General features: G+C 29.6%; 2 protein-coding genes across 5 annotated transcripts in view; one reads left to right on the top strand and one right to left on the bottom strand.

Moving 5' to 3' along the window:
* Rok (Rho kinase) overlaps positions 1–22498 on the bottom strand; it is a 53411-nt gene extending 30913 nt beyond the window's left edge. For all 3 annotated transcript variants that reach the window (XM_065509737.1, XM_065509735.1, XM_065509736.1), the window contains exons 1-2: positions 21429–22498; positions 17070–18843 (exon numbers count right to left, since the gene is read on the bottom strand). In XM_065509737.1, the coding sequence (XP_065365809.1) occupies positions 17070–17101 (32 nt within the window). In that variant the 5' untranslated portion in view covers positions 17102–18843; positions 21429–22498. The remainder of the gene's footprint in view (positions 1–17069; positions 18844–21428) is intronic.
* A 1984-nt stretch (positions 22499–24482) lies between these two features.
* The window catches only part of CAH3 (Carbonic anhydrase 3), a 33088-nt gene continuing 30882 nt past the window's right edge, over positions 24483–26688 (top strand). The window contains exon 1 of one of the 2 annotated variants that reach the window (XM_065508196.1): positions 24483–24741. The gene's annotated coding sequence lies outside the window, so the exon portion shown is untranslated. The remainder of the gene's footprint in view (positions 24742–26688) is intronic. The other variant, XM_065508198.1, reaches the window with a different exon arrangement.

The raw sequence follows: 26688 nt of genomic DNA, 5'->3' as shown, positions 1-26688 counted from the left end.
GAGCAAGTTTAAAAGGAAATCGAAGAGACTTGCTTCAAGAAAACTTGCTGTGTGTAAAAGCAGACAAAGCGTCATATGTGAGAAGTTTTGCTTTACTTCTTTAATTTGAAAAAAATGTCACTGAAGCACACCGATTGCTCACCAAAGTCAAAGATCGCCCATGCCAGCCAAAAGAAGTTTGAAGACCAAGAATTACTCCATGAAGATTGTTGTCAAACTCAACATGAGCTTGAAAAATCATTAGAAGCTACTCAATCAGCAATTTCAAATCGTTATTAAGTAAAAGCAGGGAAATTGGGTACCATACGAATTGATGCTTAAAAGACGATGCATTACGATAACCCGAAGCGTAAGAGATGCTATGTGAAGCCCGGCCAACCAGCCGAATCTAAACCAAATCTAAATATCCATGGTGCTAAGGTAATGCTCTGTATTTGGAAGGACAAATCATAGGGAACCTGTACCGAATGCAACTGACTCGTTTGAATCGATCGTTGACCGAAAAACGCGAATATATGGCCAGACATGATTCCTTAATATCCCATTATTACAACTAGAGTTTTTCTTTTCACGCACTTTTTCATTTCTCGGGAAATCGGGATTAATTTTGAAATTTTGTTATATAAAAATCTGTGACAATTTATCATTTGTATCGGAATGGCTTCAATTTCCAATAGATTTAGTTCTACCTTCGTTAGATTCCAATTAATTCTGTTAATTCGCAAAAAATATATATTTTATTTTTTTAATTTTGAAATCAAAAATTAAGTTAAGATGTTAATTAAAACTTGAAAAAATCCCAAAATACTAAAATAATTCCACATTTGATGGGAATACCAATCTGTGACAACCCTGAACATTCAAGAGTTTTTGGAATAATTCGAATAATGAACTTGATATTGGTCTATTTGGGTTAAATCTTTTTGTTGTATGAATCTTATGCATTTGTTTTGCAGATTTAAGAATCTTTAGAGAAAGTCAAGTTCAAAAAACATGACATTAAACTAAAGAAAATAATTCCCGGGAATTCTCGCACAATTTCCCGGGATTTCGGTATTGAAAATTCCCGAGATTTCTCGTCCAGGGAATTTCCGTGAAAAACTCTAATTACAACGCTAGGCCACATGTAACAGAAAGGTGGGAAAAGCCATAGCTAACAATGGCCAATACTTTGAATAAATTTATATTGTACAAATGTTTTAAAATAAAAGCTAAACATTTAAATAAAAACCGCATTTTTAATCCATACACCCAATAAAATTCACAAACATTTTTTTTATGTTCTGTAAATTTTAATGAACTCAATTATGGGACACACAAATTTTAATTTTCATAATTTAAAATTATTTATATAACGATAACGATATTTTTGATTATAGCGGTAATATATAATTATTTCGGTAACAGTACTGAACCGGAAAGGGTATTTTAAACGCAACGGTGGCTTAGAAGTAGCGGTAACTATAATTTGGATTATTACGGTAACGGTGATTTAGCAATAAGGGTAATTTGGCTTATTGGGTAACGGTATTTGCAGTTATTTCGGTAACGGTATTATAATGATAACGGTCTCACCTTATTTATAAATAAAATTTAAAAAATTTAAAAATAATTTAACACCGGTTTATTATTATTTTACATTTAAGTTTAATAAATTTCTATAAGCTCAATTACATAAAATAAAATAATTTAAGTCATAATTTAGAATTATTTATAGAATAATTGTAACGGTATTTTCAATTATTTCGGTATCTTTATTTTAGCGGTAACGGTAATTTAGCTGAAAGGATATTTTTGGGGCAACGATACACAAAATTGCTAGTAACAATAGTAAATCTCTTGAATTCATTCATTATTAAATTGATTCATAGTCCTTTAACACATTGACTACCACGTCGGACACATATGTGTGACACTGCACTATGCGGTTTACGCCACGTCGGACACATATATCCGACACGACTTTTATTCTTTCTAGCCATGTCAGACAATAGTGCTGCATTTTAAGAATTTTTTCGATGTTGACTAGAAGTTTCTCATCAAAACTGTAATCTTCACATTCTTCATCACTTTCTGAACTTGTACTGAGTATTTTTTCTAACTCAGTATCCCATAAAAAATCCTATTCGTCATTTCGTAAGACCCTCTTATTTATAAAAAAAAAAATCTGTTTCTAAGCAGTAAATATTACTGACAGTAGCCTAAATTCCAATATTGACGTTTTCGAAGAGATTACGCAAAGAAAATGCTGTGGCCCCCAGCATCTTATTTGCTGAAAGTGCCTTGGCAGTCAATGTGTTAAATAATATTCGATGAAATTTTGGCTTAATTCGGAATTAAAAAAAATTATTCAGCAATTCATTTCATTAACTCATTCCCAACAAAACAAATTCTTTATCTTCATCCAGGCTTTTATGTGAAAATAATTATTTTATTGTTGAATAATTTCATAATAAAATTCATTCAATCTTTGAATCTTTAAATTTTTGTTATTTTAAATCGAATCCAAATTGTTAAATTTGTTTTTGTTATGTTGGCAATCATTTACCATTTTGTAATGGATTTGAATTAAAGAATACTTTAATGATTCCATAAAGAATGTATTCTATAATGAATAAATTCTCAAAGGAATGAATAATAGTACTACGGAATTTCACTATTTCACCTATAGAGTGAAATAGATTTTGCAAAAATAAGAGTATCTGAAAAATAATTTGGTCTTTGTGTTCCATTCAGAGGGTACTATATTTTAAAATAATAAAAAGTTCTTTCGAAATATTGTTGTCCAAAATATTGAGCGAAGTAAGGGTATATCGTACGTGGCATAAAACGGAACTCATTTTGAGGTACATGTGGAAATATGCGAAAATATTCGAATCGTGAGAGGCGTTATGTTTTCATTTAATTTCTTACACTAAACGAATGATTTTTCCTTTACAATCCGTCATATTTAAATAAAAACAATCTTTGAAAGGTTTTATAATAAATAAAATTTAATATCGTACGTGACATACCGTACGTGACAGATTTTTCTCTTATAATAAATATACAAAAACTAAAAAAAGGTGAATAGAAAATATACATTCGGTTTCAATAAACAATTCAAAAAACAATCAGAGTCAAATTCATTTCATACTAAAAGCTAATTGGAACCCTAGTTTCCGCCGCAATTTTAGCCTAAAACATACCAAAAACATTAAAAAATTAAATATAATCAGTTGAAACTATTATTTGTAATTTTTTAGACCATATTACAAATAATAGTTTCAACTGGTCTAAATACTTTCACATAGTAACATTTTATTATTTTCTTCTATTCAAATCATCTTGAAAAAAAGTTTCAAGGGTTTTTGTGTTTTCAGTCGTGGAATTACCCATATGTTTCTGCAGAATTTTGGCAGAATACCGAACAGTGACCGAAACCGAATATTCATTCAAATTGAAAAATGTAATGATGAAAAAAATAAAATTTTTGTATGAAAAAAATTCAAAAATTATTTGAAATCACAAACATGTTTCAGCATTCATTATACAAATATCTTCCGTTTTTAAACTTTTTTATAAAATGAGGCCAGAGCATTCATGAGTAGTACGAATATGGCGCTATATCCTTTTTGGTAATTTTGTCCACTAATACAATAATGCAGAATTGTTATATTTTATTATTTCATATGTCGTTAGCAAATTTGAACTTGACTTGACTTTGTAGATACTGGAAATTGTCCAAAGACACTATTCTGAACTTTATGACAATCACAAAAATACTTTAACAATAATTTTAAATTTGTAAAAACCATCCAATTTTTATTATTTTTATAATTTTGAATTAACATTTCAGTTCCCAAGATGGGGGGTTTAATATCACTTTCATTTTTTATTTCATTTATTGTATAACATTATCATTAGATAATAAAGAAAACAATCAAAATATTCCATTTACAATATCGTTGTAGAGATGTTTAATTTTTTAAATTCTATTGATATGTTTTTCTCATATCAATTACACATTTTTTTTATTATTAAGAAAAACAATTTACCGCAGAAAATGATCACTTGAGGGCAGCATAATTTAGCAACAATTATAAATTGTTTTGTTTATTTTTTCTAATTTTTAAAAATACACAATATTAAAACAATTAATAACTTTATTCATTCATTCATTGTACATTTTAGTAGAAATATTTTAATTTTGTAACGCATTTTTATTTAATTGTTTTTTTTTTTTTTTGTAACTTTGAACTTTAAAGCACGAGCTTATAAATGACCAGAAAATCGTGTCGGCTTTAAAAGACAAATAGACTTTAAGAAACAATACGCAAATACAACCGTTAAAAATTGAAATTTATTTTGTTTATTCGCTTTAAAAACATTTTGGGAACACAAAGAAAATTAGAAAATATACGAATCGGCATTAAGAAGAAATACAACACACGATGTTGTTCTTGTTCTTTCTACGTACGCGTTTTATTTAAATGAATCAATCCAATCTATCACTGTGACTCAGACTAGAGTCAGTCAGTAACCAGCGAGCGCAATAGTAAAATTTGAAATTCTTAATTTTGTGAAAATAGTTGTAGCAGATCGTTTTCGTTTATTTTTTCTTAACATTCTTTATGTTTGTTTCGATTTCTATAACTGAATCCAAATCTACTACTATTGCTTCGAGTTCTATGTTGACGTAGTTCATCGTATTAAAGTTTGATTTTTACTGTTGCTTATGAGCGAGCGTATTGTGTGTTTTTTGTATCATTGTGGTTTATATTTCATGCAGCAGAGCTTTACTTTACTGACCCAACAACCAAACAAACAAACAAAACAAACGATCATAGAGCATGAATGAGTGAGTGAGTGATTGAATGGTAGATTGTCCGATACACTACACTCTTTATTGAATATATGTACATTAGAGTGACAATCAGTTGTATGGAAAAAATTTTTTGTTAAAATTTTGAAGAGTGCCGGGTGGAATATTGTGACACTATGCCTAAAAGTTAAGTGCTGAAAATTTGAGCCAAATCGGTCAACGATTTCTGGACGCGCATCGAGGTCAAAGTTCAGATATATGCAAAATTATACTATTTATATGGAATAAATAGGTGAAACTCGTTAAATTTCTGCATTGTTTTCTAGAAATGTATAGATTTATTTATATTAATGAATATTACATTAAAAAAAATTTTTTGGAAGTTAACCCTGCATCTCCTTTGGGTCAAAATGACCCAAAAACTGTATTATTGCCAAAATTGAGGAAAAATGCAAATTTTTCAGATATTTTAAAAATTTTGCTACTAAATAAATACTTTTGCAATTGAATGCAAAATAATCGAAATGTGTACGTAATTATCGTTGTAATGAGATATAAATGACAAAATTTGGTTAAAAAATGTTAAAGTTATTACAAATTCGCCAGACCATTAACGTGTTTCAGGCCACTTGAACAAAAAATTTAGGAAAAAAAATTAACATATTTCGAGAAAAATTAAAATAAAAGCTAATTTTTATTTAAAATATGTCCGTATTTACTTGTGTATGAGTTTTTGTCTTCGTAGGATACCGTTAACCTATTCGCAGGTATGGCCAAAAAAAATTATTTTTTTTAACGGCTGTTTCAAATCTCCATTTTCAAATTTTTAAAAATTTTGTTAAACAAATTTCAGAATTTTTTGATCATCACATTGGGATTTATTGAGATCAAAATAGGGAATAAAAATATGAAAAAATTATGTCAATACCTCTTCCAGTTTTTCCGTACCTGCGATTTAAATTTTGCGATTTTCAAGAAAAACTATTTTTTTGTCCATATTTAGGCGAATGAGCCCAATTTCCTTAATGTTATAAATTTTAATTAAAACCTATTCATAATATTATAGTCCCTGTAATTTTAAATATGGTCTGAAAGTTTTACTAAAATCGGAAAACGATAACCTTAAATCGTGAAGGTCAAAGGTCAAATTTTTCAATATTTTGAATTTCTAAAGAAAAGATGGCGAAATGTTATATATTTTTGGGCCGATTTTAATGAGACTTGAGGAAAGTATAACTTAAAGTCCAGAATTTAAAATAACGGCACAAAAATGGAATTTAACTCTTAGCAGCACTTGGGGTCCAAATTACCCTCAACATTTAAAATCACGAAAAACACAGCCATTTTGACCCCAAGTGCTCTTAAAGGACTAAATCCATTTTTGCACTGTTGTTGTAAATGTTAGACCCCAATGTATATTTTGCTCAAGTTTCATTAAAATCGGCCCAAAAATATATAACATTTCGCTATCTTTTCTTTAGAAATTCCAAATATTGAAAAATTTGACCTTTGACCTTCACGATTTAAGGTTATCGTTTTCCGATTTTAGTAAAACTTTCAGACCATATTTAAAATTACAAGGACTATAATATTATGAATAGGTTTTAGTTAAAGTTTATAACATTAAGGAAATTGGGCTCATTCGCCTAAATACGGACAAAAAATTTGTTTTTCTTGAAAATCGCAAAATTTAAATCGCAGGTACGGAAAAACTGTAAGAGGTATTGACATAATTTTTTCATATTTTTATTCCCTATTTTGATCTCAATAAATCCCAATGTGATGATCAAAAAATTCTGAAATTTCTTTAACAAAATTTTTAAAAATTTGAAAATGGAGATTCGAAACGGCCGTTAAAAAAAATATTTTTTTTCGGCCATACCAGCGAATAGGTTAACGATATCCTACGAAGACAAAAACTCGTACACAAGTAAATACGGATATATTTTAAATAAAAATTAGCCTTTATTTTAAATTTTCTCGAAATATGTTAATTTTTTTTCTAAATTTTATGTTCAAGTGGCCTGAAACACGTTAATGGTCTGGCGAATTTGTAATAACTTTAAAATTTTTTAACCAAATTTTGTCATTTATATCTCATTACAACGATAATTACGTACACATTTCGATTATTTTGCATTCAATTGCAAAAGTATTTATTTAGTAGCAAAATTTTTAAAATATCTGAAAAATTTGCATTTTTCCCGAATTTTGGCGATAATACAGTTTTTGGGTCATTTTGACCCAAAGGAGATGCAGGGTTAACTTCCAAAAAATTTTTTTTAATGTAATATTCATTAATATAAATAAATCTATACATTTCTAGAAAACAATGCAGAAATTTAACGAGTTTCACCTATTTATTCCATATAAATAGTATAATTTTGCATATATCTGAACTTTGACCTCGATGCGCGTCCAGAAATCGTTGCCCGATTTGGCTCAAATTTTCAGCACTTAACATTTAGGCCTAGTGTCACAATATTCCACCCGGCACTCTTTGAAATCTAAGAAAAAAAAATCGGCTGTCACTCTAATGTACATATGTGGAGTATATTACATTGTAAGTGAGTAAACGAATAAATGAATGAATGGATGGGTGACAACGGCGTTAATTTTTGCTATATCTATTAAAAAAAACCACAAGCTCTTACGGCGCAGTGTGGCCAGACAAATTTTACCTCATGTCCCCAATCTGAAAGTTTTATAATTAAAACTCAATTAAAAAAAAACTTGAATTAAATTGTTATAACAAAATTTTACTAAGATTTGTATAATAAAATAGGATTTTTTTTAATAAAACATGTTAAGATTTGTTGTTGGATTACACAGGTCTACATTGGTTTTGGTCCCGCCAAAACTAAAACTGATTTTAAGAATATTCAATACTCTGATTCTAACTGAGGCGCGAATCCAGGTTAATAAATTAAAATCCATTTTACATTTTTAATATTTACGGTTTTGGTGAGGAGGTATTCCTTTATTCACCCTATGGAACCGAGCTTGTTCTAACTGTATACATTTTTTTTGGGGAAATATCTGGAGTAAGCATTCGGTTAGAAGTTTTTCCTCAGTACACTTCCGTGAGATACTCCAACAGTAATCTGCAATCATATGTTCATCCCAGCGACCTTGGTATCTATCTTCCATAAATTTTAGATCTTGATGGAAACATTATCCTTGATCGATATACAAAAGTTTCAAGAAACTTGTCTAAATAAATGTGCAGATAGTGATAGATTTTTAAAGCTAATTTCAGACATCTGAAGAAACATACTAAGAAATTTTTCACAACGGCAACAAAAGATTTCCAAGCCGCTGCATACAAATCATTCTTTGAATTCATAAATCGTTGTCTGTCATTAAAAGTCGTATTTGTAGGCCATCAAAAATACTATCTCTTAATTTTTCTGTAATCTGAAAACATCCTTTAATCAAATTTAATTTGATATGCAGGCAAAATTATCTTATCTCTGGAAATCAAAGACGGTTTTATAACTTTTCGTTTCCAACCGTCATTTTTCTTTCTGCTTTCCCATAAACAGATGATACATGAAAATTTATTGTACCCACTTGTTGACCTAATAAGAAATTTACCATATTTAACCCACTGGTGGTCCGAGTACTTAAGTTTTTTTAAACAAGAACTACGTTTTGATACTCCTCCTTTAATTTCATAGAATGAGCAATAGGTACGGCTGCATGCTTATTACCAATATCTATTAAAACACATTTTAAACTTCGCTTTGAGCTGTCCAAAAACATTTCCATACATTTCCATCATTATCAAAAAGATATCTTTTTAGCAATCGCAATAAAATGAGACTTTCGTAATTTGAGTTAAAAGTTTTTTTTTTAGTCTAGATCATTGGTAGGCAAAAAGAGGCATTTAATTTGTGTGCTCTTTTGGGTAAAAAATAAAATATCCACAACAACATCAAGAAACTGAATGAATTGTGTGTATTTTTAAGCTCTATTACGCTCTTTTGTTCACATTCGGGTTGTTTGACGAAAATCATCGTAACCTGAACAATATGAACGCCTACCATGGGTCTAGATGCTAGCAGCACAGATCTCTCCTTCGAACCAACTCTGTGTTCGACAAATCCGGTAGATGTTGATTCATAGGAGATATTACATTTTCTGAGTACAGTAGAGAGGCCTTTTAGCAGACTGTAAATAAGGATTCCTTTTTTCATGTAATTTAACAACACAAAAATAGTCATCAATGTAATTTTTCTGTTCTATCCCAATCATTTCTACACCAAACTTAAAATTACTTTCACACTGTCTTAAATGTTTACTGCATACAATTTTTCACGGTTTTAATATCCAACTTAAAGTAATTAAAATATGTGTTTCTCCCTAGGTCTGCTAAAGGTTTTCTAAACTTTTTGTATGTGTATTCGCCACAAATTTAACAAAACACATTTCGGGCATTGAGACAACTTTTTCGCGACACTCGAAATTTCCTTATGTCAGCCAATATTGAACAAGAATAAGTAGTATGTATAAAATTAAAATGAAGAATTTCTTAAAATTTAAAATCTTCAAAAATGATTGTAATAGCTCCAAATTTTTGTTGAAATCCCTAATTTACTCCCCACGAGACTCTTGAAATCCCCAATTTTAAGAAAAATCTCCTCATATGGCTACACTGACGATTCGCAATCACACTTGAATTTATCAACCAGCCACCATTACCACATTAAGCCCCAAACAGGCAACTAGCCAGCCAGCCAGCCAGCTAGCCCGCCACAAGTTATTGGTTAAACTGTAATGATGTAATATCTATCATTAATAATAGAGAGGTTTTTTGTTTTTTTGCTGTTATTTCTTCTTAATTTGTTTGTACAGAATGTGCTGCGTGTGAGTGTGTGTTTTCTGTGTTCTAAAGATGACGACGATTGACTCTTTAAAGTGCTGACGATAGTGAAAAATTGATGTTTAGACAAAAATACATTTTTATATAATAAAAAAAACAAAGCACCACCACCACAAGCAAATACTACAACAAAAATGTACAACACTAATGGTTTTTCAGAAAACACACACATACTTAGTTCTACATATACTTAGACAAAATCAAACAATAATATTATTAATGAGCTTCTCCGCTTAAATGATGAATGGAAACGACACGAAAATCCTCTACTCAGTTTTTTGACAGGATTTCTTTAAAAAAAATTAAAATTCAAATTTGTGAAAATTCGAAATTTCTACATGTTAACTGATTTTTCGAAAAAATATATGTATATAATCGAATCATTAGATTGATAATAAATCACAACGAATCTGTTATATCTGTGCAAAAATAATACTGTAACTTTAAAAAGAAAACTTGTAAAGAAATTCCCGAAATTTTCCAACCAAAATTTCTAAAAAAATATTCCAGGGAATTTTTCCATTCCCGAAAAATATTGTATAATCTATTTATAATTGGGAAATTTTTTATATTATTGGGTGTATGACTTAAAAATACGAGATTTACAATAGATGGCGTATCTTTTGAACGCGGTTTTTGTTTATAATAACTTATATGCGGGAAGTTTAGCTTTAATTCTATAATTTGAAAAATAGTGCGAGCGAGAGATGTTTTGTTCGGATCAGAAGTGATTTTTACATGGAAGTAGGGTTTTTATCCCGGGAATTTTGCCAATTTTTCACTACCCGATTCCCGGGCATTAAAAACTGACAAAACTACAAAGAAAAAAAACAAGTTAGATCTCTATTTTTTTTTTTTTTTAAAAAAGTGAAAAGTTTTTTTTGTACAGTTTTTCTTTTATATCTCGGCTATAATTATTATTATTATTATTTATTTAGGGCTTTTCGAATGAACATTCAAAAAAGCATATGGAAAACTTCACGATCTAGAAATAAAGGTGAATAATCTTCAATGCCAAGATTAACCGGTGCGAATTATTCCAGAAATCACTAGTAGAACAAAGGCCCCTACTTTTAATGGCGGCACACCATTTGGTATTTTCAAGTATAGAATTGATTTTGGCCTTGAAAGAAACACAGCAATAGTCCTTGGTAACAATAACAGCATTACAATGAGTGTGTTTTGCAGATGTTGTATTATAAAAATTCACCTTTGAATCCAATAATTTGGAAATTTACAAGATCAACATAAATTTTAAATGTATTGAATTCATTCCTTTTACTAAAAGGCTTAAGAAATTTAAATGCTTAAAAGCTAAATAAAACTGAATGAAGAAAAAACATTTTAACTCAATTTGTAGTAGATTGGAATCAATTGAATCATTCAAAGTTTGAATATATTCTGTTATTAATTAACTTCAAAATTAATTCAACTTAAATTAAGCGTTTGAAGGGAGCTAAAGAATTAGATATTGGGAATGGATTTATGAATGAAATTCTTTAATTACGGATTAAGATTTTAGTGAATTAAGCTCAAATTGAATTAATTACTACAAAGCTCTATATATAATGATTATAACACTAAGTTTTTATATGAAATTTTGATATAATATTCATAGTTTACAGTATTATTATATATTTCTGGTACCCGGGAATGTAGAGAAAAATGTTACCGATTCCAGGCAATCAAAAAAGTTCGGGAAATTAAAAATCCTACATGGAAGACAATAATCGCCCAAGCCAGCCAAAAAAGTTTGAAGACCAAGAATTGGAGGCATTACTCCATGAAGATTGTTGTAAAACTCAACAAGAGCTTGCAAAATCATTGGGAGCTATTCAAGCAGCAGGGAAAGAAAGACGGTTTTGCATATCTGAAATACTGCTTGAACATTATAAAAGAAAATCATTTTTGCACCGAATCATTACCTGCGATGAAAAATGGATCCATTACGATAACCCGAAGCGAAAGAGATCGTACGTGAAGCCCGGTCAATCAGCCGAATCGACACCAAAACCAAATATTCATGGCGCTATGGAAATGCTCTGTATTTGGTAGGTGCAAAAGGGTCCTATCATGAGCTACTAAAATCAGGCCAGCTACTGATTATATTTAAATAGATGGATTTTAAAGGAAAAATATTTAGTTTAGTTTAAGAAATTAAAAGAAAATGACTCTCACGATTCGCAAATTTTCGAATATTTCTACATGTACCTTAAAATTACTTCCGTTTTATGTCACGTACGATATACCCTTATTTCGCTCGATATTTTGGATAGAACTTATTATTTTTAAAAAAATATAGTACCCTCTGAATGGAAAATAAAAACCAAATTATTTTTTAGATACTCTTATTTTTCCAAAATCTATTCCACTCTATAGGCGTACAAATGTCACGTATGATGACATGGAATTTCCCATATGACAAATATTTGATGAAAAACACAAAACCATATCAATAAAACATATTTTTTGGGGTAAGTTTTACATACATTGTAACCTGCTAGAATCCTAATTTATATCAATTAGGCCAGCTCATCAGGAATCATTAAAATCAATGAGAATTAAAAAGCAAATCTCTCCCAAAGTCCATTTCGTAGAGATCATCTTACCATCACCAACAGAAACATATCTATAGCAATAGTTTGACTAGCCAACCAACAAATAGTAAATTTATGTTTGAAAAACAAAAATTAATAGTTTTGCTTTAAAAAACGAAAACGAAAAAAAAAACTATCAACATTTTAATGAAAAAATGGCAAATATTTAACAAAAAGGCAAAGTCAGTGTCATTTTTAAATGAAATGATGCTAGTTAGAGAGGCTGTCTGATGGACGGACAGTGTGACAGACAAATAGACAAAAGACAACAAAACATTTAAAATACAAACAACAATATGAGATGAAGCCGGCCGTTAGATAAATAAATGTAGGAAAACAGACAATACGACGAACGACAAAAGCAGAACAATAATTACAGTTTGTATAACCATACACAAATGGATGGATAGATAGATAGATGGCTGGTTGGCTGGATGGATAGAAAACGCCAAAATGTAATGGTGATTGATACAATATGTATTAGAAATAATAAAAACAACAAAAATCGAAGAGACGACAAATATAGAAACGTATTTGTTCCCTCGCTTGTCATTATTAAAAGCAGCTCAACACTTAAAATTGATTGTGAATGCATGCGTTTGTCTGTTGGCTCTCTATTTCGCATGAACGTACGTACGTTCACATTCATTTGGTTCTATTATTTTAATAAATGATTTCGGTTGTTGTTATTTTCGTTTATTTATGTATTTTCAAAATATTTTGTACATAAAAATAAATTTTAATGTTTCTGATCTGTATGTGTATGAGAGTGTGCGTTTGTTTTTTTTTTTTGCAAACTTTTGCTATTAGAAAAAAATTTGTTAACAAAAACACCTTTTAACAAATTTAGATGCTACTTTAAGATTTTATATTTATATACATACACATATATGTATTTTTGTATTTTGCAATAAATAAAAATCAATCATAGTTGTGATATGTTCGTTAGGCTTGTAATTAATTGTTGTTACGCACATTTTGTTGTTTCTTTATTTGCAATGATCAATAATATTGTGATACACATTATACGAGAGATATTGTTGTAATTTATTATTAAAACATTGTTATTGTAGTTTTTTTTTTAATTGAAATTCTAACACCCAAATGCTCAACACCTTGTATAGTTGCAGCAAAACTACAAAAAAAAATAAAAATTAAATAAAAATACAAAAAAAAATCTATGTAATATTTGATGTTTTTAACACGAAATATTAAACAAAATTTAAAAAATCACTTGGTTTGGTATAGGGATGCCAATCCCGAAATCCCGATCCCGAAAATCCCGGGATTTTTCGGGATCGGGATTTCCCGAATCCCGGGATTTGTGAAAAAGAATCCCGGGATTTTTCGGGATTAACAAATCCCGAAATATTATGAGATTTTTGATATTTTAGGAAGATTTTTGAAGCACCAAAAATACTTAGAAAGCTAAATTTCAGCATATTTATAATACTAATCTCGCTTCAAATCCAAACGCAGCCAGATTTTTTCATTTGAATCAGGGAGCAGCACGTCTCCATTGCATTGACAGGCTTTTACACAATTTACACTTTTACGAAATTTATGTTCAAGTTATTTTCTGAAGGGGACTAGGGGCAAATGCAGCCCGATTTCCGCAGTATTCTACAGTATAATTTCAGAGTGCTTATAACTTATTTTGTGCAAAATTTTATAAGGATTGCCGCATAATCAAGATATTTATGACTGCTCAAACAGTACTCCGGGGGACAATTGTATGGAGCTAGCGGAAATCATGGACCATTTATTTTAATTTAATGCATTAGTTTTTGATTTGTTATATTTTTACTTAAATATATTAATGAAATTAATTGTTTTTATTGTTGAATTTGATGATTTTGACGTTTAAGTAAAATCCCGAAGTCCCGAAAAATCCCGAAATCCCGAAAAATCCCGGGATCCCGAAAAATCCCGGGGTCCCGAAAAATCCCGGGATCCCGGGATTTACATTTCTAAAATCCCGAATCCCGGGATTTGTAAAACCCAGTCCCGTTTGGCATCCCTAGTTTGGTATGAGCCTGTACTGCATTTCGGTCATGTCGTATCGCTGTTTGAAATCGTTTGTATGAGTGTGTGTGTTGTGTCATTTGATTTGGCAAATATAATTTTTCACTTTTAAGACAAGTTTATTAACAAAATTGACTCCAATAGTGTAAATGTTTTCACGCAAAACTGCAAATTATTAAAACAATACAAAATAATATTCATACAAATAATACATAGTTTATAATACAAAGTTAAACTTGTCGTATTTAAACATAATTAAGGTAAGTCGAAATATTTATTTAATATTTTGGAAATTTATTTTATTTTTATGTTTTTTATTTAGTTATAATTTATAGCTTAATGTGGGTTTCTATGGATGAAGCAGCAATCAAGATTCAAGTTAGTATAGTTTTAATTTGTTTATCGCATATCATACCCCATTTAAGAATTAAATATGTATAACAAAAAAAAAAAAATTCCTTGAAAAATCATATAAATTATGAAATATGTATCTTTATATTAAGTAAAAAGCTTAAACATGTTGAATACCCAACATTAGGGTGGTTCTTAAATTGGACTTTTTCGAAACCTCCATTTGAAAATTTTTTTAAAGTTTTGAATTTAGGATCATAGTATACTTTACATCTAAACTTTCTCAGCCACGCTTTTTGTGTATAAGTTTAAAATCAAAACAATTGCATTTTTACTTTAATCAATAATAAAAAGTAAGAAAAAAATAAATCAAAACATAAAAAAGGTTTTTTGTGGAGTGAAGTGGTTAGTTTACTAACCACCGTGGCGGTAGGCATTCAATAATAAATTTTTTGAAATCGAATCTTTTTGGCAAAATTTCTGACCAGACAAACGAAATAGCAAAGTAACACTGAATTCGATGAACAATAAACACTCGCTGCTTATTTTTATTGAATGCGTGAAAGTCTCTTAAAAAAATTATTTTTATAATATTTTCAAATAAATATATTTATCAGAGACCGAAAATAACGGGTTCACTTTCATTTCAATGGTAAATTCTCATTCGCTGCCATTTAAAAATTATTTTTTGTGATATATCACTGAGAGAGTGATTTGTTAGAGAAAACTTTAGGTTATGGGTTGGAAGAAAAGAAACAAACACAAATAATCTAGATGAGTGATTTATAATTTATTTTTTTCGTAAAAGTCAGCTTGTGACTTTTATTTGCGAACATGAAAAATAAATCGCAAAAATTCATTTTATGCAAATCAACGCTTAAATATATAAAATTTATCAAAAGATTTATAACAAATTAAGAACAAAATCTCATTTCTGTTATTCAGACTTCATTCACTACTTCATATTCATCATATTCTTTCCATAATTTGTTAAAAAATTACTAACAATAAGTTATTGTATGTAAATAAAAGAGAAAGTAACAGTTATTAAGAACAAGAACAAATGAATTGTTTATCTCACATCAAATCATTATAAAAACAACAAAAACTAATAAAGATCATACCAAACCATTTAAATAAAAATCATTTTATAACAGCTATTTTCAGTGATTTATTATTATCACAAAAATATAAATCACAATTTGGGTTTTTTGGTATATGGACGGGTTATTTTCGGAATTAAACATTTTTCGGAATTCCCGGGATTCGATCGTTATGGACGCCCAGTTGAGCTATCTACACCCGAAACAATTGAGCAAATTCATGATATAGTGTTGGCCGATCCGAGATTGTCGAAGCCATAGGCATCTCACATGGCTCAGTGGTTTCAATTTTGAATGATCGCTTGGGTATGAGAAAGCTTTCCGACAGATGGGTACCGCGTTTGCTCACAATTGACCACAAACGCAATCGTGTGACAACTTCGCAGAAGTGTTTGGCATTGTCCAACCTCCACAACACACTAACGACTAAACAAGAGTCAAAACAGTGGGTTTATCGTGGTGAATCAGGCGCCAAAGAAGGCCAAGGTGGTTTTGTCAGCCAATTTTTGGTATGCACGCGGATGCACCTTCAAAATTGTAAAACAATCAATGCCGAATATTATGCAACTTATTGGGACGATTTAATAAGATTTAAAAAAGAACAACTACATTTGGCCAAGAAAAAAGTTATTTTTCACCAGGACAATGCAAGGTTGACAAATATCTCTGAATTAGGACAAGAATTGATCTCATCCACCCTATTCTCAGGATTTAGCCCCGAGTGCCTAGTTCTTATTTCCAAACCTGAAGATATGCATCGGCGTATAGAGAGTTGACTCCAAACAAATACATATTTTGATGACCTCGACAAATCTAATTTTTTGAAAGGTATAAAATAAGTGTATAGAGCTAAAAGGAGACATGTTTAAAAATAAAATGATTTTTTACCCAAAAGCCAGTTTTCATTCAAAAAGTCATGGACTTATTAACAGGACAAGTATGAGTAAAATTTTTATCATAATAAAAAAAAAAAATTTAGGACTTATTCATAATAACCCCCATATGCATAAACAGTTTATAAATTTATCAAAGGTTTATGAAACAGATTTTGTATGGAAATTTTGTTTTATAAACCTTTGATAAATTTATAAACTGTTTATTTATGCATATGAGGGTAAGTTTTTAAAGTTATTAAAGGTTTATAAAAGGAATTTTGTATGAAAATTATAATATTTATTACGATTATATGGTTTCAAGTAATCGACTAAGTAATAAATTAAGTGGGAAAAATGAGAAACATTATTAATAACTTCTTTAAATAAATATTTGCTATCAATCAATTAAAATGGTTAAAAAGAACTTACCTTCGCCTTCGATCCTCATCTAAATTCGCCATATTTTATATAGAAATTTTGTTAAATTTGACTTGGAATTCCAGTAAAAAGTTAGCGTAGGTTTTTTATTTGCTGTAATGATTTTTCTATTAATCCTTATTACTTCTCAAAAGTTGGAAGAAAGTTTGTTTTTTTTCTTTGAGATTTTTGTTTGTAGGGTTTGTTTCTTTTGTTGATATTACAACAATTTTAGCCAAAATAAATGTACAAATAAAAAGCTGTTGACAGCTTTTCAAATGAAATGGACAACATTAAAGTAGTGATGGTTGTTTAACTAATAAGAGACACAGTCACAAGACGCTGATGCAGATAGTGATTCCCTCTTCCTTATTTCCTTTAAAGCTTTAAAGGTAGCTAGCTAGCTTAATGTTGTTGTTGTTGTTATAAGTAATGTCAATGTTGTTTGGCACTATTAGAAAATAATGACAATATTGTTGTTGTTCGTTGTTCGTGTATTGCGGTCGGTGACTATTTTTTTTTTGTTTTTCTTATTGGTTTGTTACTACTGCTGCTGATGCTGCGGTTTGTATTGTAGGAGTTTAGACGATTTGTAAAGGCAACAATAGCAACAGTAACAACAACACTACGAACAAAAAAAAAACTATCAATGCCAATTAATGTTTTGCCGTTTTAAAAGGCTATCAATTCAATGATGATGCTTTTGCTGCTGCTGATGACGATGGTGATGAGGACAAAGGTTTTTCTATATTTTCTTATTGCTTTCAAAGATTCTTCCTTATTTCTTTTTAGCTTTGTTCAGAAATTGTCTCCAGTTTTTGTGTTGGCTAAATAATATTTTAAAAACTTTTCTAAGGTTTTTTTTTGGTTTTGTTTGTTTTGATCGTGACTTTTTTTCTGGATTTTGTTTACTGTACAGTTGTTGTTGTTGTAGTTGGCCAATGTACGTTTGCTCTATTGCCAAATTTTATTACAGTTTTGTGTTGCCTTTTTCTTCAAATAATAACAACAAATAACAAAAACTATATACTACAACAACAATATAAACAAGAGGGTCTGATTGGTCTCCTTCTATTGCTTAATTTTTATTTTATTTGAGTATTTTAGTGTTTGTTTGTTTATTAGTTTTTTCTGCTGCCGCTGCTGCTGTTGTTGTTTGTTTTCTTATATTTTGTTGTTGTTTCCTTTTAGTTTTATTTTAGCTTATTATGTTTCTTAAGTACTTTTTTTCTATTTCAATTTCAATTTGAATTTTATTTATTTTTTAGGTTTTGTATTTTGTGTGTATGGTATGGTACTGCTTGCTATATGTGTTTAAATTGTTTTTATTAAATAAATATATAGTAATTGAAAACAAAGTTTAATTTTTTGTTGTTTTCTTTTTTGTATTGTTTGTTTCTTCTTCGTTTTATTGTCTTCTATTTTGTGTTGTTCTTTTTTTTTTGTAGAGTTTGTTTGCCGTATCGCTATTTGGTTTGGGGTTTCCAGGTGAGTGCTGGTTGCTCGAATGGACGATGTCTTTCTACTTATTGTTGGTTTTGGTTTTCAGTTGACTTTCTGTATGTCCGCCCTGTCTGTACGTAGTTTTATCTTTTTTATATTGATATCAGTAACAGTAATTCAAAGCATAAACATAAGCATTTTGAGTTTGCCTTTTCACGCTGACAGAGCTGCGCCAACAAGTCCCTTTTCTTACTGTTGTTGCACAGTTTAGTATAAAAACATTATCAGTTGAAGAGAAATGTTTTTATTCCATTTACAAATTAATGGATATTATCCAGTATTTCTGCAATAAAAAAGAAATTAAATAAAATTATTTGCTAGAGTTCACATTTAGTTATAAACAGTTTATTAAATTTTCCCATTTCCGGGAAATATTAAGAAAAGCTGGTCAATCCCGAAATTTTTTAATACTAAATTAATCCAAAAATAAAAAACCAGAACAAATTCCTCAAAATTCTCCATGAAAATTTTTTTTTTTGAGAAATTCCCTGAAAATTGTTTACGATTAAGTAAATGGTTAAAAATGGTAAAAAAAAAATTTTTTTGAAAATATAATCAGACATTTCGAAGTATTTGACAGTATTAATAATATCTGTAAATTCTGAATATTAATGAAATGCTTAATTTATAGAGATTTTAATTTAATGAAATTTACAATGAGTGTCAAGTAAGTTGCAATACGATGGCGAAACTCTTTTCAAAAACTATATTGCGTAATTTCAGAATATCGTTACCTTAATATAGAAAGGCCCTATCTCGTGTTTTTTTTCAGTCGAGATTTTTTGGCTAAATATGATATATGAGCGGACTACTCCTTGCAATAAACCAAAACCTGGGCATACAAAAAAACACGAATTAGGGACTTTCTGTATTAAGGTAACGATATTGACCTTTTACTAAATATACAATATATCGTAAAATGCAAAACAACGCATCATCAAAAAATTCGAAATTGATTTTATTATTGATTACGATTCACTACATCATAGTACATATGTATGTGTACAAAATGTTAAACCTGACAAGGATGTTTAACCTGATAATACCCTGTGCCTGGTAGAGTCATCCCAATTCTCAAACCAGGAAAGAATGCGTTCTCTCCCTCGCATCCTTTCCTGGTTTGAGGATTGGAAAGGTCGATATCCATAAAATGTATCAAATGCTCAATAAAATCGGACGATCCTTGTGACGCTAAACCCGCCGAAGGACTTGTACACCGTCTTCCAGGATATCCTGAAATCCTCAATGCCCAACAACTTGAAGATACGAGTTCGTAAAATATCTGAGTGGCGGCCAGTCGTTCATAGAGTTAAACAAGAAGTTCTTCAAAGCGGGGTCTTGTTGCCACTCCTGTTTAACTACTACAACTCTAAACTCCCCTCCACAAGGAATGAAAATGATATCATATGCGGACGGATGCCGCATAATGGAGATGGTCCATAATATTGATGACTTTTGTGATCGAGAGAATGGTTTATTCGGTGAAATACTTAATTTCTAAATTGCACGTAACCTGCAGGTATGTATATCCAGCTAAGACTTGAGCGACACTCTTGCACCACCCATAAATATTGCCGTCACCTTTGACAGCCTATTTATCTCCTCAGCTCATGCCACCACACAAATTACGAAGTAGAATGAAGCGATTGCCAGTAGCACTTAGGAAATGGATAAAAAAAAATAGAGTGTGGTCACTTTCGCCCAGTGGAAAAATATTCAAAGCTACCAAAATGATGCCTTAAAGACTGTCATGCGAATTACCTCGGTACACCATCTACACGAGGAGACGAATATTCTTCCATTAAAGGAACACAACGTCATGTTGTCAAAACAGTTCCTCCTTTGATGTCATCGGAGGAGTCATCTTAGCTTCAACATCGCACAACTGGAGCCTCCACCGAAGAATATCAGGAAGGATCTTCGTGTATACGGGTAAAACATACATAGGTATGTGCAGGATCCATTGGATCGCAATTTGTATACTGCAGCTTTCAATGAAATTGATAGAGACGCCATCAATACTGCATGAATATTGCACTTGGAGGTCGGCCCCTCCCATAGCAGACACGAAGAAAAACATGATCCGGAAAACCAGAGTAGCTCTGGCACTATTTAAGTCGGATTGTAGCAACAGGCTCAATGTCTACTGGTCTCTTATAGACCGTGCCGCCCCAAATGTATGCCCTACATACAGGGTCACCATGATACCTCCTACATATTGAACTGCCAATCCTACTTCAATTAGTCCAATGGATAATTAGTCCACAGTAATTTGAATATGTATTTTTTTTATCTTAATAATTTTAGTTAGTAAAAATGGCTAATGTCATGATTTGCGAAAATTTAAAAACATAAATAATGTATGATTTTAATGGTATATTGAAGAAAAAAAGTCTATCTGTGATAAATATTTAATTTAAAAATCAGCAGTTCCAGTTTAAAAAATTTCGTGAGGTACTGCAAAATTACGGTTACCTAAATTTTCCTGTTAAGCTTTTTAAATAAAAACTTTCTATGGCAATTCTTCTTGGAAGAAAATTAAACAAAATGCAAATTCGAAATTATTATTTAAAATTTAATAAAAATTCCATAATAAATTATTTTAAGAAAGTAGGTATGTATTATTATATTATTTGTCTAACAGATTATAAGCTGTTCTGCTAACTTCCTCTGCGATAAAAATGTATTTTATTTTTTAATTTTATTTATCAGATATGTGTATGTACATAATTTGCAATTATTTAAAAAGATTTAATTTAATTTATTAAATGTAGCTCATTCAAACTTAAAACAAAATATGATTTCTTTGTATAAAAATGTTTGCATGGATGTCTGTCGGTTAGTTTGTGTTTGTACGACTATATTTACCTGCAGTCAGCAATTTTTGTTTTTGGCGAATTTAAAGCACAAAATGAAAACAACAGAAAAAATGTCTTTCACAACACTTTAATACTTTTTTTTAATAAATTAGAATTTTTAAAATATATGTATGTATATTTTTCTTTTTGTTATAAATTTTTATTTAATTTTTTTTTGTTTTGTATGTATATTTTTGTATGAATGCACCTGGAGGTTAACAAGAGTAGCGGTTGGTTGGTTGATTAGTGGTAGTAATGAGTGAGTGGATGAGTGGTGTTGGTGGTGGTGGCAGGCGCCGCTGTTGCTGCTTTATTATTATTATGTTTTTTCTTCTGTTTTTCGCCAGCAACAAAGTGCGGCCTAAAGAAGCAACAACTTGTCTTTTTTATGAAAAACCACAAAAACAACAACATACACTACTTAACCAAATAATATAAAAGAACATTGGAAGTGAAAAAATCACAAAAATAAATTAAAAAATGACTGACTGACTGTTGGAACACTTTTTGTTTTGTTGTATTTGTTTTATTTTTTTATATTATTAATTATTTTTCTTCTTCATTACACATTCCTCTTGCACTCCAAAGTCCGTAACATTTTGTAACATTCTTTTTTTATTCTTCGCACACTTTAAAAGGCCTTTTTTAAAACACTTATTTTTAAATTTTAAGCAATATTTACTTTATCACAATTTAATACATTTTTTTCACGAAAAATTATTTATTTTTTATATAAATTTCTTTGTAAACTAGCTCAGCTTTAACTTTTGTTCAACCTTCTTTTTTAATTCCTCCACAGTAGAAAAAAAATTAAGACAAAAAAATTGTGTGATCTTGTTGCTGCTGTGCAATATTTCACTTTATGTTTTCTTTATTCTTTCGCTTGTAATAAATCTTTTTGAATGTTATATTTACATGTTTTGGGATTAAATTTCACTTTTTTGTTGTTTAAATTTAAGAATTTTAAAGATTTATTATGAATTTTTACAAAAAATTTAATGAAAAATCACAACGAAATGAATGAAATTCGCGTTAACGTCGCTGTCTTTCACAAACACACTCATACACATACACAGATTGTTTACTACTTTTTTTCGGAAGTGTTGAAAATTTTGGTAACTAATTGACAATTCGTACAGGGTCGTATAAATTTGGTAGTTAATGACAAGACAAAAATTGTGTACATTTTCTTCAATGTTGAGTACTTTTCTGCAATTTTTGGGGATATTTATTTAATTTGAAACAGAGTTATATATAATTTGTTAAACTATTTATTACAATAGTATCAAAACGTAATCAAAAGAAATGTTTGAAGTTTGCTAAGTAGCATTTAAATTGGTCAGAAAACAACGAATCCGAATTTAATATCATTGGAAGTGATTTCATGTGTTACGTAAGACGACCAGTTAACACGCGGCTTCATGCGCTTTACTGCAAAAAGACAGTGAAGCATGCAGGATGCAACGAATGGAATGGGGGTTATTTTCTAGCTGCAGGAGTTGACCCATTGCTCAAAATTAATGGAATAATGGATGGATTTATCTAAAGAGACATCTTGGAAAGAGTAATGCTTCTAAATGCTGAGGATAATATGCCTCTTCGATGAGCTATTCAGCACGATAATGACCACAAGCACTCTTCACATGTTGTTAAATCGTGGTTAGCACAAGAAAGAGTTTCGGCAATGGAATGGCAACCACAATTACTAGATCTAAAACCGATTGAGAACCTTTAGGAAATCGTTAATCAAAGAATGGATGCCGACAATTGCACTAATTCAGATATTATGTTTCAAGGATTGGTAGATGCTCGGAACGCTATGCCTGCCAATTTTATACGAAATATTAAGTTTTATAGGCATAAATGTTTTCGAAGAAATTTGTTGCATATGTTTTGGCCAATGCAATATCAACCCATACGTAATTTTTTTTCTTTTCAATGCAAAAAATTCTGAATTAATCATTTTTGAATTAAAGCATCAATAAAAAATAATACAAGCAGATGAATATTTTTTTACCTTTAAACAACTTTTGCAAAATTCTGTTGCTATTTGCATACGTTTTGACCACCACTCTATATTTGTATATATATTTTTCTTATCATTAGTAGATATTGTTGTTGATGACAAACTAAATTTTGAAGTTCTGTAATACTAGGATTAAGTTTGACTTATAGTATATGTTGTGTTGTAATGATTATTTATTTATTAATTCTGTGTCATGAAGTCCAGATTTTTTTTAAATTATAAGTAAATTGACAATGAAACAATAGAATTTCAATTCAACAATAAAAGAAAAAAAACCCTGAAAAAGTTTGAAACAAACAAACGAAACGTTGGGAAAATAATAATAAAAAATTAATATACTTTGATTTTTATTTATACATTTGATAACAAATGATTGAGCCCGTGAGATTGGAATCTTAAAAACTAAATTTTAATAGTTAGTAATACTTTTAGTATAAAATTTAAATGTATTATTTTGTACTAAAGTTTTATTTCTTGTCTATAAATTATAACTTTGTTAATATTTTTATTATAAAAATTATGTTTACACATTTCTTTGCATTTATAGTGGAATTTGAAAGTGTAATTGTTTATGTATAAATGGAATTTAAGGATCAGTTATTTTGTAAAATCAAATGAAAAAAGAAATAAAAATGATAATTTCAATATAAACGTATAATATAAACACATAATGCTGTCAGTTACAGTTAATTCAAAGGTACTGCGAATAGTTGGACCATGTTAATGGTAACATTTTAGTACTAAAATTATTTTTTTTACAAATTAGATAATTACTAGTATGTAGTACATATTTTCATATTTTCCTGGATGTGTTTTTACTATATTGTAACGGCTACTCTAGTCAATTATTCTCCTTTATTTAAAATCGCAGACGTGTCGTGCTGAAAACTGCAACGTTTCATTAAAATACAACCATGGATATGAACACAACCACCTCGTACGATATATTTATATTATTAGATTGGCAGCACTGGGTCATGGGAAAAAAATAATATTTGACAATAAAATCAGATGACAGTCAAAAATGAAAGTCCAAGTGTAGAAGTGATAAAGAATTTTTTCGCTTAATTTTAATTACAACATAATCAGAAATTTTATCTAATTATCGATAAAAAAAAATAGCAGCAGAAGGAATATTCCCAAAAATTATATAGCAATAAAAATAATTGTGATAAACAAATAAAACAAGGCGTTGCTGTCAGTGCAACTCAAAATTTTTCGTGCGAAATCGTAGAAAAAGGAATTTACATTAAAACATTTTACCAAACGACTGTTTTGCTGATAAAAAAATCAACAGGTAAGTTGAGTTATTTCTAGTTTTATCTATCCAGGGTGAAATGGGGGACGTTTTGCCAAATATTTATCAATAAATTGGTATATTCGAGTAAAGTAAATTGATTTTTCTCGTTTGTTTTGGGGCATCTTTTATTTTTGTCTGTTTTTTTTGAGATTTATCTTTTTAGTTTTTAATTGACTTCCGCTTATTATTTGTTGTTATTTTAGGTGTGTGTATATTGTTTTTTGCTTTGTGACCCTGCACTTGTCATTCGTGTGTTTTATTGATTTTTTTTATAGTGTCGTAGAGTTTTGCTGTGCTGTGCTCTGCTCTAGCATTCATTGCGATTAAAGCCACCGTTCGAGTATCCATAGAATTCGACTTAATTCTGAAGGTCATTGAAATAAGCATCTAAAATGTATCTACCATATAAAAACAAGCTTGTTGAAGAAAAAGAAAGAAAAAAAACGTAGTTAAAATACATGTGTATACGCCGGCAGTATCGAGTTTAATTTGCTACCAAAAAAAGAAAAACAGATTGTTTATCTATCTATTGTCTTGTTGTTATTTGTAATTATTATTGATGTTGTCATTGGTGTGTATGAAAGTAAACAGTTGTGACACTTAATGACGCATTCGTAAAATATTTAATTTTCATATGAAATTTCTTAATTTGCAAATTTGGCTGTTTGCTACAATGTACCTACTATGTATTATATTTAATTCGTCAATAACTAAATTCCTATTGTAATTATTTTTATACCTATACACACATTGAGTTTTTCTAATTAAATTTTGTTTCCTAATAAGAAGCCAATACCTTTCCTAGGTATATAATTTCTTATTAAGTTTGATAATTTCGAAGTTAGCCTTTTCAACCCAAAATAAACCTTATGATAATCAAAGGTAAGAATCGATTTTCAATACTTTTGATTTCCATTTATTTATGCTTGTCATTCCCTGTTTAAAGGAAATACTTAATTTAAAAAATAAGGAATGGCCACTAACAATTGTTTGTAACAGTTTGGTGTATAAAGTTATCAGGGTAGATAATTATCGAATTTCCAACAAGTCAATTTTTGAAAATATTGTATTAGGTAATTTTCTATGGTGTATAAAATTAATTGGAAGTGTCAATCTAGGGTAACATAGAGACGAGACGTAATTGTCAAAAACCTATCTCTTGCAACAACAAAATACATGTTAGTCAATGTATTTTGTTGTTGTATCAAACATATGATTTGTTGTATTTTTGTTTGACAAATCGGAGTGTCTCGTCTCTATGTATAATTCTCTATGCCTATAACTTTTTTATAAAGTAGAAATTATCATCGAATTTGTTCTATATATCAAAAGTTTTTTAAATATTAGAAAGTCCAAAAATACAACAAATCATATGTTCAATTCCACGAGAATGACAACCACGACTGTAAAAATAAAAACCCTTGAAACTTTTTTTCAAGATGATTTGAATAGCAGAATACAAGAAAATTTTATAGTTATTATTAGGTTTTAGACAATTACGTCTCGTCTTTATGTTTTTAAATAGTAAACAAATGTTTAAAACACGATACACATTTTAAATTTAAAGCTTTATATGAGAAAGGCGATGGAAAAATTTAAATATTGCAAATTTGTAAATAAGTGTGTAAAAGAGAAACTATTTCTAAACAAAGCTGGCATTATTAAAGTTGAATAACCCTAGCTCCAAACATAAATCAAAACAAAACAGTTTTTAAACATAAACTCTCTTTTTGTATTTAATAAATGTGATGCCAAAATGTTAACATCCGATAACAATAATAAACAGAGAATTTGGTTTATTATCCAGAAGAATCTAACCGTCACAGGTATCATTTTAAGATCGGAAGTATGTTTGGCTATTAACAGTTCATTCATTCAACTTGTATTAAATATAATATGAGATCAATTTCATGAATTTAAATTTCAAAACACTGAAATTGTCTT

This window comes from Calliphora vicina, chromosome 4, assembly GCF_958450345.1.
Source record: "Calliphora vicina chromosome 4, idCalVici1.1, whole genome shotgun sequence".
NCBI lineage: Eukaryota > Metazoa > Arthropoda > Insecta > Diptera > Calliphoridae > Calliphora > Calliphora vicina.
This window is presented reverse-complemented; position numbering and strand designations above follow the sequence as displayed.